This window comes from Prunus dulcis, chromosome 7 (genome assembly GCF_902201215.1).
Source record: "Prunus dulcis chromosome 7, ALMONDv2, whole genome shotgun sequence".
Classification (NCBI taxonomy): Eukaryota; Viridiplantae; Streptophyta; class Magnoliopsida; order Rosales; family Rosaceae; genus Prunus; species Prunus dulcis.
Genome location: NC_047656.1, coordinates 6996950 through 7016517, shown reverse-complemented (window position 1 = coordinate 7016517; position 19568 = coordinate 6996950). Strand labels below are relative to the sequence as shown.

Here is a 19568-nt window from a genome sequence, read left to right as displayed (position 1 = left end):
ACGAAATTTGAACTTGAAAATTCCTCTAAAAAAAGTAAAGACTGAATGTCATTAACTAAATAATCATTCTACGTACTAATGAAACTATCAATATGATTACTTTCTTTTCATCATTATTTTCAATATTTTATATTTGGTGGAATTCCAGACAGTGGAGGAACCGAAATAATAACAATAATTATTATTTTTTTACATTACAACAGAAGCATAGTCACAATGGAATAATTTCAATTCTGTTTTTTTTAACTTCTTTAGTTCTTGAGGTTCTTATGGGATGATGGATCATGGATCTAAATCACATCTGTTGAATGGACAGATGGAAAGGTAGTGCAAACTGCTAGAATGGCTACACAAAGTCTCCCCTCCCCACATTTTCTCTTTCCTTAGGACAAAAGAAAAGAAACAAAAAAAAAAAAAAATAATAAAATAAAGTAGAAGTCGCAAAATAAAACACATCCAATTTGTAAAGGTTTTATTATAATAATTAATATGAAAGAGGGTCAGAGATAAATATTGTAAAATGCGAATAAATATAGAGGCTCGGATCCATTTTATCACACCTTACAGTTCACATGCTATAAGCTTAAGTAGGGCATGAAAAGCCAAGCATACAATTAAAGAGAAATAATTAGCATGTATTAATTGCAGTCTAAACCTTGCCCCATGATTGAGAAAAGTTAAAGAAATACAGGCATCTAGAGATACATAGAGGCTAAAAGTGGTTCAGGCCACATTAGTCGTTAGTCTAAGAGCAGTCAACAGAAATCAGAAAAAAAATGATGTCCTAATATCCAATATCCCCCACTTCCATAAAAGGGTGAAAATTTTAAACTTGTTTTTCTGACAACTTATTTCTATAATGAGGTAATTACTGTTAACTTAGGGTTGTTGATAGTAAAACACGGGGCTAATCATGAATATTAATGATATAATATTCAGCCAAATAATAATAATATTATTAATTAAATAAAATAAAACCTTTTGTTAATTTTCTATTCTTGAATTCCCCTCTACCCCTGACCCCCTCCCATCATTTTCTCCCCTTTCCCATCAATTTTTTAACTAATCAATTATTTTATTTCTTTTTAGATTTTTTTTTAAATACCTCAGCCGCCCAGAACAGCCACCCAATTTGCTCTCTCTCTCTCTCTCTCTCTCTCTCTCTCTCTCTCTCTCACAAAATATCTACCAACACACACACAATATCACTCCATTGAGACAAAAGAATCTGTCAAAAAACAATAACAGTGGAGAGATTTCCTCTTCTTCTTCCTCATCCTTCAACAGCTAAACCAATCAATCCCCCCAAAAAGTAAGAATTACAGAAAACAAACATGAACCCATTACTGTTTTAGCTCCTCTCTCCAGCTCTCAATTTCTATCTCTCTCTCCCAACCCTAAAAAATTGCTCTTACCATCATATCCAGAACGAAAGCATCATGAGCAGCCTTGAAGAGTCTCTAAGATCTCTGTCCCTAGACTACCTAAATCTGCTCATCAATGGCCAAGCCTTCAGTGACGTCACCTTCAGCGTGGAGGGTCGTCTAGTCCATGCCCACAGGTGCATCCTAGCTGCCCGGAGCCTCTTCTTCCGCAAATTCTTTTGTGGGCCGGACCCGCCTTCGGGGCTCGACCCGATATCCGGGTCGAGGATGAGCCCTGGTGGCACGTCGTCCTCGTTGCACCGCGGGGGCAATTCTCAGCAGCAGCAGCAGGTGATACCGGTGAACTCGGTGGGGTACGAGGTGTTCTTGTTGCTGTTGCAGTTCTTGTACAGTGGACAAGTCTCGATAGTGCCTCAGAAACATGAGCCAAGGCCTAATTGTGGAGAGAGAGGGTGCTGGCACACGCATTGCACCTCCGCCGTTGATCTTGCTCTTGACACTCTTGCTGCCGCTAGATCCTTTGGTGTTGAACAACTTGCATTGCTCACTCAGGTACTGTGTGTTTTGTGTGTGTCTAATCACTCTCTCTCTCTTTCTCTGCTCTCTTTCTTGGTTTTTGTGTGTGTTGTTCTGTCTTATGTTGTGGGTTTTGGGAATTTCTACAATTCCTTGGTTTTGATTTGGTGTTTCTCTTTCTTTTGTTGATACTGGGTTTTTTTTTTCTCTCTCTTTCATCACTTCATTTGTTCTTTGTTCTCCAAACTATTGGTGTTTATGATGAACTTGGGATGTTTTTCTGTCCAATCTCAAACTATTTTCCCTCCCGATATCTCTTTTTATTTCCTCTTTTTAGGAGTAGCATTGTCTAATTATTTTATTTTGATTAACCACAGTAGTTGCAATAATCCCTTTTATGGTGTGCTTAATTATATTTATACCTCAAGAGGGCTGTCTCCTCCCCTCCTCCTCATTTTCTTCTTCTTTTTCTTCCTCCTCCTCCTCCTCCTTAGTGAAGGTTGTATTGAACTTCCTTAGTAGAGGAAAGAATACATGTTTTCCTTGATTTCATGTACCACTTCGCAAGTTTCTTGAATTTGGTCTTTTTTTCTTTCTATCTTTTAATTGCACATCCCTGACTTTCTAAATTTAGATCTTGATATCCAGTCTTGTCTTCCACAGTAAAACACCACAAATCTTATTTGGTTTAACTGGAAAGGAATACAAAATTCAAGAAAAGGACTCCTATAGCTCCCCCACACACAATTTTAGCACAAAAACATCCCATCACTTTTATCAATACAAATCTTATTATTAATAAACAAAAACATCCCAAAAGTGCCTCCATCTCACTAATGGAATTCCAACTACACTTCTCATCTATACATGTCCCTTTTTTTTTCCTTCTTATGTCCTCACAGAAGCAATTGGCAAGCATGGTGGAAAAGGCCTCAATTGATGATGTGATGAAAGTCCTCTTAGCTTCAAGAAAACAAGACATGCATCAACTCTGGACAACTTGCTCTCACCTTGTTGCCAAATCGGGCCTCCCACCGGAAGTCCTGGCCAAGCACCTCCCGATCGATGTCGTGGCCAAAATCGAAGAGCTTCGTCTCAAATCCTCCCTCGCCCGCCGCTCAATGATGCCTCATCACCACCACCACCATCACCACCACGACCTCGGGGCAGCAGCCGATCTCGAAGACCAGAAAATCCGCAGGATGAGGCGGGCATTGGACTCATCGGATGTCGAACTCGTCAAGCTCATGGTAATGGGCGAAGGCCTAAATCTCGACGAGGCATTGGCATTACACTATGCGGTCGAAAATTGTAGCCGAGAGGTGGTCAAAGCATTACTAGAACTTGGAGCAGCAGATGTTAACTACCCGGCAGGGCCAGCTGGCAAAACCCCACTTCACATTGCATCCGAAATGGTGTCGCCTGACATGGTGGCCGTCCTGCTCGACCACCACGCCGACCCAAATGTCCGGACCGTCGACGGGGTTACTCCCCTCGACGTACTAAGAACCCTAACTTCAGATTTTCTCTTCAAAGGGGCTGTTCCGGGACTTACCCACATTGAACCAAACAAGCTCAGGCTCTGCCTGGAGCTTGTTCAATCGGCTGCTCTTGTTCTTTCCCGCGAAGAAGGCAACAACAATGCAAACAACGCTCCCAATTCTTCTAATTCGACCGCGATTTACCCGCCTATCAACGACGATCACCATAGTAGCGGCAGCAACAGCGGCAACATTGGCAACCTAAACTTGGATTCTAGATTGGTGTATCTCAATCTTGGAGCAACTCAAATGGGGTCTAGAAATATGGACGGTCATGATCATCAAGATCATGATCATCATGGGAGCCATAGTAGCCATAGGGCACAAGGTGGCTGTGACCCAGCAACAATGTACCACCACTCTCATGACTACTAGCTATTTTATTATATTATTTTGCTAAGAATCTTCACGATCAGTTATAATATTATTATTTATATATCTTCTTTTTTCTAAAGAGATGCATTCACTTGGATGGTCATGAAGCAGAAAAAAAGATCATAAAAAATTTCATGAAATCTTGTATCTATGGAGATTACTGGATCATCTGTTTTTGTTTCTTTGTTTTTTCTCTGCTTCTCTGTGGTTGCTTCTGATCTTTTCTTGTAGGCTTTCGTCGATCGTTCGTCGTATGAAATTGGAGCTATGGGGTTGAATGTTGATGACACAAATGGAGAAGGTGAGATTTTTGCTAATGCATGATGGATCGATGGAGATTGGAGGGAGACTGGGGAGAGACGCAGGTCAATCTTTTCAACCCCTTGGCCTGTCATCTCCTTTGTATTTATTGATCTATCTAATTTCATCGCGTATTTATTATGGTCCTCATATTTTCTTGTCCCCCACCCACCTCTCATCATCCCTCTATACATATTATATTCACATTATTTTATATTATTTTCTTAAATCCCATATATAAAAAAATGTTCATATCTGATTTAATGATTGACATAATAATTTTTAACTTCTTTTTATGGGAATTTTCAACTTAAATCCTGATTAGAATAAGGTTATGGGAATCTTATGGTAGGGGTGTCTTGCTCCAATTTTAATGTGTAAGGCTTTGTTTGGACCATGGGTACTTTCACACAGGGAATTATAGGGAAATGAGCTGTCTCTTCCCCCATTTTCTTATTACTTTTCATACAAGTGCAATAATCTGTCTGAAGAAAGTCTTCATTGGCTGTAATTTTGGCTAATTATTTTTTCAAAGGGACGTACGAGAACTCTAGGCTATGGACAAATTTAGTGGTTGTCTTGCATGAATGCAACAATTGAGTGTGACAGACAGCACCCTACAGACTAGAAACTATTGGGTTGTTTTTTTTGTGCGTCTCCCAGTAGTGTACCTTATCGGGCCCTCTTATATAGTATCCAGAACGCTTCCACAAGCTTACAGATAAAACCCTAGTTTTTTTAAATGTACTTTTTTTTTTGTCCAGGCCTACGGGGTATGTATGGTGGTCAGTGGTCTATTGTAGATGTAGATCTCTTAATTAATTAGCTACTCTACTCTCTCTAATCTCCTGCATGTATATGATTCTTTTTTCATTTTTTTTTCCTTCACATACAGCTTCGAACTAAAGGAAAAAACTATAATAAAGAGGGTTTCCTTAATTTAATTGACTCAGTAATCTATGCCAATCAATTTGGTAAGTGCAATAAAGAAGAGAAAACATGCATTAATCCATTTTAAAATTTGCTTTATGGATCTTTGAAGGTTTCATGATTTCTTCAGGCACAAGTGGTGTTTAGTATAAAGCATTCTGGACGTCCTTTCATCTCAATTTCATTGATAAATGCATTTACTCATGAGGATCATCAACCAACTCATCAGTTAATTAGCTTCCTGCTTGATTATACCATTTTATGCAAGGTATATGAATTCAAGATTTTGGTGTCGAGACGTATACATAATTCAGATAACAAAAATACATTTAATGGTCGATTTCATTGCAATACAATGAATTTTTATATTTTTTATAATGATGAATGTTCCCTTGCCGAAATCGGATATCTCAGTTTCTTATTGCTGATTTGACTCTAGCTGATGAACTATATTCTTGGTTTTGTTAGCCTCCAGGTAAATGTATATCTCTTAGGCTGATTATGGTTTCTTGTTGAAGTCCTAATAATATTCTTGGTTTTGTTGGCCTCCAGATACGTAGCAAGCAGCAGTTAACCATTATTATATAATAAAAAATCCCCCATGCATATTCAGATGATATCAAAATGAAGAACATTTATATGATGCAGATATAGGGCTCAAATTGTACGTTTAACATGCAAGGAAGGTTTCAATTTTCCGAGATTGGAAACGTTCTTAATAGATATTGTCTTTTGAAATCATTGCATCGTTGGCAATCCCAAAAACTTCTTGCACTTCTCTGCAACTAATTAATTTCCACCATCCATAGATGATCAATATTATCTTTATAAAAAATTTGTGGAAGTGTGAGAAGCTTTCTCGGGAAGGTGACTATCGTTTTCCTTCATTCTTTTGTTTGCCAAAAGAAAAAGAACTAATAAGAACAACAAAAAGTGAATCTGCCAATTAGGCATTAACATTTCTCTAGAAACTTAAGCATGACAAAATTATCTTGTCGAAGATAAAGAAAGAGTACATAAAATTGTTCTGTATATAATCATGCAACATTCCAGACGAGTAAATAAAGTGCGGAAAGTAAAGTGCATAAATTAAATAATTTAAAGACAAGTGCGCAAAGTAAAATGCATAAATTAAATAATTTAAAGATAAATATGTAATGTAAATTACATAAAATAAATAATTAAAATATGAGTACATAAATTAAAGTGAGAAAAGTAAACTAAATTAATAAAAGCGATGAAGGGTAAACTGAGACTTGAATTGAAATGAAATTGAAAAACAAGAACAAGAATGTAAAGGCATAATTAAAATCTACGGGAACTAAGGTGGAAAAATAAGAACTAGACTATGAGTAACATTGCATTACTCCTAGGGTAAAAAATGAAACAAATGTAAAATGACAAGTTGTGTGTTGTGTAGGGGATCTTTCTCTCTTCTAAAAACTTGGTATGTATAAGAGTTTTGGTGCATCTCAATTAGCATTCAAATAAGTCATAATTTCCTTGTTGATAAATATAATTAATTCTAGTTGATTGCTTAAATTGTCTTGGTTGACCCAAAATGCATTCAATCCCCTTGATTCATGCTTGTGGTTTAATCTAAATAATAATGTTGATTTGATTTTCATTCCATTTTGAGCTCTTCCATAATAACTTCAGTTGACCCATCATGTTAGCATAATCCCTTATATATGTGCATTGTAACATGTGTGAAAATCCTTAAACGGATTATCTCTCCTCATTTAAATTTTATGCATTCAGTCGTATTTAAAGGTTCTGCTATGTGCTCGGTCATTTTAGGCGATCGGCCGTTTTCATATGCTCCACCAATTTTACATGTTCGGCCACATTTCATAAGATCGGCCGCATTTCATGTGTTAAAAAAAATTTAGGTATTTGGCCGCATTTATAATTTTCGGCTTGTAGCCAACCTTTATTAATTAGGGACATTTGAACATAGCTTGGGGCCCAAAGGTATTTTGGGACCGCTCGAGCATAACTTAGGCCCCTTTGTTAATTTAATTGTCGGGATCTTGGGTCTGACTAGGCCATTCCGACCATGCCCAAACACATGCTTTCACTAAAATCCTGTTTGCAAAAACAAAAAAAAAAAGGAGAGAGAGAGAGAGAGAGAGAGAGAGAGAGAGAGAGAGGCATTGAACTATTTTAAAAAAAACATGTTAAACATTGGAAATTTTTTGTGTTCTTTTATGTCGAAAGAAACACTCTTATGTGGTGTATTCAATTAAGATTTTAGATGAGTTATAAAGTTGATGGAGTTTAATTGAATTTAATTGAGTTTGACTAAATTTCACAAACTGTACATGGATTTTGACTGAATTCATGCATATATATTAATTGAGTTTGTTAGACTTTTATTATTGATTTTAATGGAGTTTATAGTACTAAAAAAAATAAAAAATTTGTGACACCAATAATGCAATTATATAAGAATAAAAAAAATGTCGGTAGCAACAATGGTAGTGGTGGTGGTGGTGGGGTGCTGTGGGCAGCGACGTTGGTGGTAGTTGTAGTGGTGGTCATGATGTTGAGGGTGGTGGTCGTGGTTGTGGAGGTGGCAGCGACGATGGATGTGGTGGCAATAGTGGTGGGGATGGAAATGACGGTAGGGTTGGTAGTAGGGGTGGCGGTGGCGGTGGCATGGGTGGTGGAGGTAGTGGCGGCGGTTGTGATAGCCTGACAAGATGGTGGTAGTAGAGGAGGTGAAATCATTTCTAGACAATAAATGAAAGAAATCTACTCCTCAGTCTGATAGCGGTCAGGTCTTATGGCTGTCGGGCAATCACTCCTAGGCCGTTGAGCATGCCGGTAGTCAATTAAGAGTTCGGAACGACACTAAATAATATATCTATCAAAATCTTTAGGGGGAAGCAAAGATTTGTCATGGCCTAATATTAGTCTAAAATCAAATGAAATCCACCACTTTTTGTATTTCTTTTAAAATCAATGAGTTTTTTAATACACCCAAACTTTTGCCTTTCAAAGTCATGATTGAACACATCCAAATTTGAATGGAGTTTAAAAGTCTGGAGTTTAAATTATTATTTACGGCACATAGAGGTGTGCCACGATAGGCCCAAACCGTAAAACATTCAAGGCACATAAAGCACGCTGTGAAATGCCCAACAGAATTTACGGTGTGCATAGTATGCCGTAAAACACTTTTTAGGGCATAAATTGCACGCCCTAAAAGAGTAATTTAACTCTCTTTTTAAGGCGTTTAGTCTAAAATTTCTTGCTCCTATTAATATCCCTCCTATATGAGCCAGACTGAACATTAACAGAGCACTACTTCCACCATCCAAGCCTTCCTCCAAACCAAGAGTCTCCCTCATTTTTTGCAAAGCTTCAAACTTAGACCATTGGCTCTTACTTCTAGAACCCTTGTTACCATTTTCATTAGCAATAAACTTGGATTTTCTTCGAGCTTGCACATTCATCCAAGGCCCCTTCAACCCTTTCATAACCCCGTTTGCACCATCTGTGTTTGCACCAGCTACATCACTTGGAGCCATCTAAGCAAGATCATGGACTTTTATCTCATAGTTCTCTTTCTTGTGCCCATAACAACCACAAAAGTAATAAATATCATGCAAGTGTTTGTATTCAATATTATACCAGGTTTGATTGATTTGGACAAAAGCATCAAGTGGCTTGGTCAATTCTAGCTCAATACAAAGGTGAGCACACTTCCCCTCCTCTTTGAATATCATGCTTTATTTTCGTCATTTTTAAAATTTTCCCTCCATGTTGGAATTTATGAATGGTACTACCTTTTTACCAGGAAAAATGCAATTTGCCCAACAATTTGTAGGTCGTATTCAAGATCATATTGTACAAAACCCGTTAAGGGTTGTTGTAATGGATGCGTCTTTTGGCTTTTACAACTTTACTATAAATGATCAAGATGATAGGGTAGCCCACAATGGGAAATTATTCGAAAATCTAGATGGTGATGGTATAGATCTAATAAGCCTACGCATCCAAAAAAAGGACCAAAATTTCCTTCCATAAGCCATATATTGGCTGAAAAGAGAAAAACATATTTTGACATGCTCGGTGGGACACACTATATGAGGGATCAATATCAATGAAACTATTCCTATCAGCCGATGAATCTCCTTGCGACTTGGCCAACTAGCCTAGGGGAAAAATCTCAACCATAAAACTAGGCCCTAAGCTCTAGAAGCCTACTGAGGGTGGGGTGAAGTATGCTATAGGACAATAACCTACCTTTTTAAAAATTAAGTTCTTTAAAGGCACACAAGCATAAACACAAACAATTTTGTGGTTAATAAATTAAAACTAGTAACAATGGAATGTAAATAACACACGAGAATTGTTGACCCAAAAAATCCAACAAGGAGAAAAACTGGGGGCACCAAGCCAGGAGAGATCCAATCTACTCAATTAAGAAATACAAGAAAAACGAAAGAAGACTTAGCTCATCTATCACATATAGGTAGCTACAATCCAACCTTTAAGCAGGCACCTTTTCTTTATCTCTTAGCAGCAAATCCTATCAAGAGATCAAGCTCAAGTTCCATATAGTTTGATGTATGAAGTGAGTTGTGGTTTCACTGATTCATCTATGTCAATCACAAAGTAAGATTGAGCTAGACAAATGAAACCTAAGTGTTGTGATGATTAAACTAGAAGTAGTGAGCTTGAAGCATATAGTTTAAATCAAAACAACAACGATGAAACAAAACAAATGTTCAGCTGAAATCTTGTAAATGTTTACTTGGAGAAAGCTACATGTATACAATCAATCATATGCTCACAAGTAACATATACTAGCTGAACAAGTAATAACGAACTCAAGCAATGAAAAACATTTAGCGGTAAAGAGTATAAATCAACTTGGGGAAGTATTTATGTGTCTGCAATCATCCACATAGCCCTCAAGTGTTCAAGAGTGGCTGAACCAGTAAATGAGTTCTTGAATGCTCAGAGGCACATAAGAAGTTTTTTCAAACCTTTGAAATGATTCTGTTGGGCAAGTAGAAAGTGAGATGCATAAAAGTTTTCTAAAAAATAAAATGAGTTCCTTTGAAAAACGCCAGCCAATTAAGAATATATAGATTCTTTGAAACATTTTGTTTTCAAGACAACATCCCAATGTTTTGAAAGACCGGCCACAGGAAACACAAAGGAAGAGAAATGAGTTTTTAATTTTTTTTAGGAACCAAATGCACTGACACAACACCAAGCACCAATATTGTTTTGATGGGTTGGAATTAAGAAGCTGCATGCTTTTGAAAAAGTAAGTGAAGAATGTTTTCTTACATGCTTTTAATAAAGATGAAATAAAATAAGCCATAAAACCAATAGCCCATGTCTCTAGCAAAGCAAAAAAGAAAACAAAGAAGGATAAGATGCTTTGGAGGAAACAAATGGGTTATTAAAAATAGAACACATGTTGTTTGAAATATTTTAACCAAAAGAAAGAATAGAAGGTTGGCAGACAACAACATGGTTAAAAATATTAGGTCTAATATCACAAAACGTCCATAAGGTTTACGAAACTATTGGTTTGCATCCATAATATTGGTCAGTCGTGGTCCTTAAGGTTAGTATGTGTGATCACAAATGGTCTCGGTCGTTAGGTTCTGTCAAAAACTCTGTTAGTTTACTGACGTGGCATATATATATATATAAATATATATATATATATATATATATCACAAAATATCCTTGAGATTCACGCACTTACCACAAATGGCCCCTACGAAATTTTTAAATTTAAAATTCATAAAATTTTGGAGATGTGTATTATTTTATGAATTTTAAATTATTTAAAAATATATATTGTATTTTAAATACGCGTGACACTCTATTATTGGAGATGTGGACTCCACATGTAATAACCCAAAACTAAATATCTAAAAAGTAACAAAATATCTAAACATTAGGATTAATTTATTCTACTCAAAAAGACAATTTTGCCCTCGCATTATTTAATAGGGAAAAAGTTGACTTTTTGATCGAGAAGGATTTTGGCAATTCCGCTTACGCCGTTGCGTAGAGCACGCTGAAACGAGTCCGTAGACACGGAGTAGACCCGAATCGGAGTTGTAACAAAGAAAATATGGTCAAATTACCGCGAAGGGCAAAACGGTAATTTAGACAAAAGTCAGATTTTTATCCCCTTCTCTCTCTCTCTCTCTCTCTCCCCCGTCAGTTTTTCTCTCCTCCCTCTCTCTCTCTCTTTCTCTCTCTCCCGCGCGCGACCAGCCACGACCTCCGTCCCTTCTCTTCGCTACCCCAGCCACCACAGGCTGGCTTGATCTCCGCCGCAGGTACCAAAGGAACCGGCACACCCTCGCCGTCACGCCACGACCCGTCGCCTCCCTTGCCATGTCGGAGCTCGCCGAAAATTGGAGAAAACCGCCGGTTTCCAGTCGAAACTTCAAGCTCTTCGATCTCCTTCGTTTCTCAACCAAATCGTTTAAGGTATGGATTCTCAGCTATTTTTCATGCTCTAACTGATGGTTGGCTGGGTTTCGATCAATTTTTGCTGTAGATCACTCGATTTTCAACTTGAAAATCGAAAATTCGGCCGCGCTGATCGGCCATTTGCGGCCACTTTTTGGGGTATGTCCAAGAACAAAAGTGACTCTGAGGTGTTTTAAGGATATTTGGAGTAGATTTTCCGACCACCCGGTATCAAGTCGGTTAGTGAAGTGATAAGATCGTCGTGTTTCCATGAGTAGGATTTTGTCTCGTTCGTCCGTTTGAGCCCTGTTTTCCAGATTATGCGATCCTTGGGTGTGTAAGTCGTTGGATCGCATAATATATTCGTACTTGATTTCAGGATCGTTAGGATTCGTTACGAATCAGAGTTACTCCGAAATTTCTATTTGGATTTTAAGTATAACATAATCCGAACCAAATTCTGGTAGAGAGAAGATTGATCGAAGATAGTATAGTTTATCGCCCAGTTTATTCCAATTTTCTGAAAGACTAAAGTGGGCATTAATCACGTATTTCTTGTTTAATTTAAATAGTTTTATTAATCATGGTTAAACCATACATGAGGGACCTTCAAAAAGGTTAGCTTTGGACTTTTCATTGATTTTATATCCTAAATGAAATTGATTTTAGATAAATAAGTTTTTATAAATGAGTTTATCTAAATAAAATTTCATTATTTGATCTTGAATAAGTTTTATTATGTTTCCGAGCATGATTAGTACAGAAATAGTTTCATAGTTTTGTGCTGCTTACTTACACATGCTAAAAAGTTATAGAAAACAGAGTTTGAGGCTTATGGCAGAGGAGATAGTAGCATGATTCCAGATTTCAATTATTGATCAAACTTTTCTAAAAATAATTTATTTTAAAACCACCACGTACCCATTTTTATTTGGTGATTACCCTCAGACGGACCGATGTCTACAGACATCCAGTCTGTTTACAGTTCTGTCAGTGCACTTGACATTGCCTCACGAGTTTCGGGGACGCTCGGACCGTGAGTGCCAGGATTGCGAATCGGCAGACTTGGTGTCCCGAGACCTGCCAGGATTGCGGCTCGGCTGACTCTGTGTCCCCGAGACCTGCTAGAATTGCGGATCAGGCCGACTACGGTCCCCTGTATCTTGCCAGAGCGGCTCGAGTTGACTTGGTGTCATCGAGACCTGCCGGCGGATCAGGCTGACCATAGTCCCCTGAATCCTACCAGTTTGCTGCTCGGCAGACTGCGTGTCGCCGAGACCTGCCAGGGGAATTGACGGACTTTCAGGGGTACATCTAGGTGGTAGTTTTAAAGGAATTTCAGTGTTTTTATAAAATTATTGTTTTCAGAAATTTTATATCAGTTTTCTTGATAATCGTGCCCGTTTCATATCTGCATACATACATATATATATATATATACCTGTTAATTTAAATGCTTTATACCAAAAATGGGATGCGGGAATTTTTTTTTTTCAAAAAAGAATTTTTAGACTTTGCGCGACCAATATTTATATATTCGTCGCGCAAAACTTTGCGAGACCAATATGTTTCGTCGCGCAAAGTGATACGGTTTTTAAAAACCGAAATAACTCCTCCACCATTTTCTCAATTTCTTTCTCTACTCTTACCTCTCCTCTCTCTTTCCCTCTCCCCAAATCCCACCCTTTCTCTCACACTCACTCCTCTCACTTAATCTCTCATCTCTCTCTTCACTATCTCTCACTCTCACTCACTCTCACTCACTCTCTCATCTATCTTTTCACTATCTCTCACTCTCTCATCTCTCTATCACTATCTTATCTAATTCTCTCACTTCTCCCTCTCATTCTCTCTCACTCTCAATCTTGCCAAAAGGTATATTCTCTCCAAATTTTAAATTTTTTTCATTAATATGTGTTTTTTGAGTTAGTTTTGAGTTTGTGTGGGGTTTGGGGTTGAGTAAAGGGGAGAGATTGGAGTTTGGGTTGGATTTGTGGTATAACAATTTTAGGGGAGATTATACATTCTTTTTTTTTGTTGTTGTTGTTATTTGACCATATTTGTTTTTTTTTGTAGGTAATCATTGAGACTTTGATGGCTAAAGTTGAGGATTAGGAAGCTATCAAAACATATTATCCACCACTACCACCACAATATGCTTGTATTAGGATTTTATTTTGTTAATTCATGTGTACATTTTGAATATTATATATATATAAATATTTATTGGATAATTTGATCACTATTTTTCATATGTAATTTTATTTTGAATATGTCAATTTAAATTAAAGTAATTAAGAAAAATCTTACAATTAAATTAAATTTAAAAAGTAAAAATTTGAAAAAATTACTATAATTAAATTAATATCAATTTAAATTAAAGTGATTTTAAAAAAAATCATACAATTAAATTATATTTAAAAAGTAAAAATTTTGAATAAATTAATATTAAAGAAATAATAATAAAAAGTAAAAATTAGTTTATTTTAATTAAAAAATTTAAAACACAAAAAAATATTTCGTCGCGCAAATATTTGCGCGACGTTAGTGTTCGTCGCGCAAAACTCTAAAAATGTGGGCGGGTACCAAAAATGGAAAGCGGGAATTTTTTATTTTTTAAATTTTTTTGAGACTTTGCACGACCAATGTTTTTTGTCGCGCAAAACTTTGCGCGACGAATATTTTTCGTCGCTCAAACCTTTGCGCGACCAATGTTTTTCGTCGCGCAAAGTTTTGCGGGACCAATATTTTTTCGTCGCACAAAGTACTTTGCGCGACCAATATTTTTTCGTTGCGCAAAGTCACTTTGCGCGACCAATGAAAAAACTTGGTCGCGCAAAGTCTTTCTTCACGATCTTTGCGCGACGAAGTTTTTGTCGCGTTAAAATTTGTGCGACTACAATGTATTTTGCGCGACGAAATTAGATTCGTCGCGCAAAGTGTAAAATGTAGTAGTGAAGGATGTATAGATTCTTTGAAACATTTTGTTTCCAAGACAACATCCCAATGTTTTGAAAGACCGGCCACAGGAAACACAAAGGAAGAGAAATGAGTTTTTAATTTCTTTTAGGAACCAAATGCACTGACACAACACCAAGGCTTTTAGAAAGATGGAATAAAATAAGCCAATATTGTTTTGATGGGTTGGAATTAAGAAGCTGCATGCTTTTGAAAAAGTAAGTGAAGAATGTTTTCTTACATGCTTTTAATAAAGATGAAATAAAATAAGCCATAAAACCAATAGCCCATGTCTCTAGCAAAGCAAAAAAGAAAACAAAGAAGGATAAGATGCTTTGGAGGAAACAAATGGGTTATTAAAAATAGAACACATGTTGTTTGAAATATTTTAACCAAAAGAAAGAATAGAAGGTTGGCAGACAACAACATGGTTAAAAATATTAGGTCTAATATCACAAAACGTCCATAAGGTTTACGAAACTATTGGTTTGCATCCATAATATTGGTCAGTCGTGGTCCTTAAGGTTAGTATGTGTGATCACAAATGGTCTCGGTCGTTAGGTTCTGTCAAAAACTCTGTTAGTTTACTGACGTGGCATATATATATATATAAATATATATATATATATATATATATCACAAAATATCCTTGAGATTCACGCACTTACCACAAATGGCCCCTACGAAATTTTTAAATTTAAAATTCATAAAATTTTGGAGATGTGTATTATTTTATGAATTTTAAATTATTTAAAAATATATATTGTATTTTAAATACGCGTGACACTCTATTATTGGAGATGTGGACTCCACATGTAATAACCCAAAACTAAATATCTAAAAAGTAACAAAATATCTAAACATTAGGATTAATTTATTCTACTCAAAAAGACAATTTTGCCCTCGCATTATTTAATAGGGAAAAAGTTGACTTTTTGATCGAGAAGGATTTTGGCAATTCCGCTTACGCCGTTGCGTAGAGCACGCTGAAACGAGTCCGTAGACACGGAGTAGACCCGAATCGGAGTTGTAACAAAGAAAATATGGTCAAATTACCGCGAAGGGCAAAACGGTAATTTAGACAAAAGTCAGATTTTTATCCCCTTCTCTCTCTCTCTCTCTCTCTCCCCCGTCAGTTTTTCTCTCCTCCCTCTCTCTCTCTCTTTCTCTCTCTCCCGCGCGCGACCAGCCACGACCTCCGTCCCTTCTCTTCGCTACCCCAGCCACCACAGGCTGGCTTGATCTCCGCCGCAGGTACCAAAGGAACCGGCACACCCTCGCCGTCACGCCACGACCCGTCGCCTCCCTTGCCATGTCGGAGCTCGCCGAAAATTGGAGAAAACCGCCGGTTTCCAGTCGAAACTTCAAGCTCTTCGATCTCCTTCGTTTCTCAACCAAATCGTTCGAGTAAGGTATGGATTCTCAGCTATTTTTCATGCTCTAACTGATGGTTGGCTGGGTTTCGATCAATTTTTGCTGTAGATCACTCGATTTTCAACTTGAAAATCGGCCAAAATTCGGCCGCGCTGATCGGCCATTTGCGGCCACTTTTTGGGGTATGTCCAAGAACAAAAGTGACTCCAAATGAGGTGTTTTACCTAGGATAGGAGTTTGGAGTCTTGGTTCCTAGATTTTCCGACCACCCGGTATCGCTTTGGACACCCAAACTGCCCACGCGTGTGGCGGTGCGTGGGTGTGGGTAGTGAAGTGATTCTGTGAAGTTTTGTGATCGTCGTGTTTCCATGAGAGCGTAGGATTTTGCGGATCTCGATTCGGAGTCCGTTTGAGCCCTGAACGGATTTTCCAGATTATGCGATCCTTGGGTGCAGTGTCGTCAAGTCGTTGGATCGCACTCAATTTTGGATATGTCGTACTACATGATTTCAGGATCGTGTAGGATTCGACGGATTACGAATCAGAGTCCCGGATACTCCGAAATCGCGAACCCTGGGTCTAGGGTTTGGATTTTAAGTGATAACGTGATTTTGGCTAATCCGACCGTCCGTTTCGGACCAAATTCACAGAACATGGTTCCTTCTCTGTGAGAAACCTTTAGAGAGGCCCAGATTGGCCATCGAAGATCGTGGACCCCACGGGGTCCCGGATCGGCCGGTCTGGCAGTTTATCGCCCAGTAAAACTTCGGGTCTTTCAAGACCGTTCCAATTTTCTGAAAGACTAAAGTGGGCATAGGAGTAATTTTTAAATGTGTACACGTATTTCTAGGAGCCGGGGGCAAGGTGTTTAATTTACTTCTCTTATTGAGTAGTTTTATTAATTTAATATTCATGGTTAGCCAGGCACCAGAGGCCAGATTGTGCCACATGAGGGACCTTCAAAAAGGTCCAGCTAGCTCGGACCAGCAGTGAGTGGACTTCCCTTCATGAATGATTTTATATAAATGAGTTATATAAATAATTTATATAAATAAGTTTACCTAAATGATTTTATATTGATTTTAGATAAATAAGTTTTTATAAATGAGTTTATCTAAATAAAATTTCATTATTTGATCTTGAATAAGTTTTATTATGTTTCCGAGCATGATTAGTACAGAAATAGTTTCATAGTTTTGTGCTGCTTACTTACACATGCTAAAAAGTTATAGAAAACAGAGTTTGAGGCTTATGGCAGAGGAGATAGTAGCATGATTCCAGATTTCAATTATTGATCAAACTTTTCTAAAAATAATTTATTTTAAAACCACCACGTACCCATTTTTATTTGGTGATTACCCTCAGACGGACCGATGTCTACAGACATCCAGTCTGTTTACAGTTCTGTCAGTGCACTTGACATTGCCTCACGAGTTTCGGGGACGCTCGGACCGTGAGTGCCAGGATTTGCGAATCGGCAGACTTGGTGTCCCGAGACCTGCCAGGATTGCGGCTCGGCTGACTCTGTGTCCCCGAGACCTGCTAGAATTGCGGATCAGGCCGACTACGGTCCCCTGTATCTTGCCAGAGCGGCTCGAGTTGACTTGGTGTCATCGAGACCTGCCGGCGGATCAGGCTGACCATAGTCCCCTGAATCCTACCAGTTTGCTGCTCGGCAGACTGCGTGTCGCCGAGACCTGCCAGGGGAATTGACGGACTTTCAGGGGTACATCTAGGTGGTAGTTTTAAAGGAATTTCAGTGTTTTTATAAAATTATTGTTTTCAGAAATTTTATATCAGTTTTCTTGATAATCGTGCCCGTTTCATATCTGCATACATACATATATATATATATATACCTGTTAATTTAAATGCTTTATATTTGAATACCGATGAACTTTAGATTTACATACATATTTATTTTGACTTCGGGGGTTAATATGTTGATAAACTGAATTAAGAACATTATTTTCGTCCACTCACATTTTCAACTTGTTTTTCGCCCCCAGGCCGTAGAAGTACCGGGCCACTCTTAGCTTCCGCATCGCCAAGAAACGTAGGATTTTATTGTAAAAGTTCTTGAAATGTTGTAAATTAGTAGAAAATGCTCTGATATCCAGTTTTAGTGGGGAACTTGAACTGGTGATTGTTTGGTTGTTTATTCTGGCAGTTGGTGAAACGTTATTTGCTTGTTTAACAGGTGGAAGATTTTGGGTTTGGTCATAATACAGGGGGGACTCTGCCGAATTTTCGGCAGGAGTCCAAAGAAGGTTTTAATAGTAACTGTAGCAAGAAGGGTAAAATGGTCGTTTGTGCCCGACGGTTGCCAGGTGTCGCACACGCACAGAACTTGGTTCGAATTCCAAAGTGGAATTGGGATTGGGTCCTGTCACCACATATGTCACATCAACAAACTAATGGAGTTTTTAAAAAATTATTTAAATTCATAAAACTTAAAAATGGAAAAACCATGGGTTTAGGGTTCATAAATGGTCCTCAAGGTTAAAATCTTATATAAATGGTTTTTTCATTTTTAAATTTTTTTAGTTTTAAATTATTTTTAAAAAACTTCATTAGTTTGTTGATGTGGCATATATGTGGAGCCCACATCTTCAAAAATATAGTGTCACGTGTATTTAAAATACAATATATATTTTTAAAAAAAGAAAACCAAAATTTTATGAATTTTAAATGAAAAAACGAAAAAATATCGTAGAGACCATTTGTGATAGGTGCGTGAATCTTAGGGATGTTTTGTGATATATATAAGCCATGTTAGCTAACTAACTGAGTTTTTGACTGAACCTAACGACATGGACCATTTGTGATCACAGCTTGAGGACCACGAATGAACAAAAATAATATTAATGATGCAATTTGATAGTTTCGTAAACCTTAATGATGTTTTGTGATATTAGGCCAAAATATTATAATATATGTAAAGAAGAGTCTTTGAATCAAAACCACATTCAGTGATCTGTCAAAAAAGAATAGAGATGAGGAATCACAAAGTTACAAATAGCCCATGGCTCAAAGATATTAACAAATATTTGTTTAACTTAGCCAATCAGACAAAGTCTTTTAGGATATGGCTATTTTAAACAAATGTGAAAGTTTTAAGGAAAAGAGTTTTTAAATACTATAAAAATCTCATGCTTGGTCAGACAAAAATAAGTGGAGAAATAAAAGATTGACCAAGGAATAAAATACTAACACAGAGGTGACACAGAGTAGATTAATAATTCCATAGAATGTATTAATGGTTTTAAAAACAAACTTAGAGAAATATGTTGCATGAAAGAATGAACTTTGGATCAATCCAAGTGAAGTATGGATTAATCCATGTGAACAATGCAAATGATTTTACCTTTTGAACTACAACGAGGAGACTTGGAAGCCCTTCAACCCACACTAATTCTAACTAGAAACTAATTAATATTACAATGATTTTGTTACTTTAAGAGAAGAGCCAAAATACAATAAAGGTCCAAATAAAAACCATACATCAACCTTATCGTGATTATCAGCCACAAGAGGAAAATCATTGTATGAATCTCAATCCAATCTTGATTGAGAAATATGTGAGAATTCAACCTTAGAGTCAAATTCTCAGGTTGAATTTCCGATTGAGAACTTCTCATTGGGTGAGGAAAATGAGTCCACCTAAGGAGATGAGACCCAAAAGGTGATTGAAGAGGATGATTGAAATATGGTACAACCAAAGGCAACA

At 37.3% G+C, this 19568-nt stretch overlaps 1 protein-coding gene across 1 annotated transcript; it reads left to right on the top strand.

Annotated features, from left to right (window-relative positions):
- Positions 1-1157: 1157 nt before the first annotated feature.
- On the top strand, positions 1158-4296 carry LOC117634426 (BTB/POZ domain and ankyrin repeat-containing protein NOOT2). Its single transcript, XM_034368533.1, has 2 exons — positions 1158-1937; positions 2804-4296. Exons 1-2 carry the CDS (start codon positions 1440-1442, stop codon positions 3815-3817), a joined length of 1512 nt encoding a protein of 503 aa, XP_034224424.1. The 5' UTR covers positions 1158-1439; the 3' UTR covers positions 3818-4296.
- The last annotated feature ends 15272 nt before the right edge of the window (positions 4297-19568 follow it).

What these genes read in the sequence shown, in the direction of transcription:
- LOC117634426 (XM_034368533.1), top strand. Translation starts at nt 1,440, where the DNA reads ATGAGCAGCCTTGAAGAGTCTCTAAGATCTCTGTCCCTAGACTACCTA. An exon ending in AACTTGCATTGCTCACTCAG is followed by an intron (nt 1,938 to 2,803) that starts GTACTGTGTGTT and finishes ATGTCCTCACAG; the next exon opens with AAGCAATTGGCAAGCATGGT.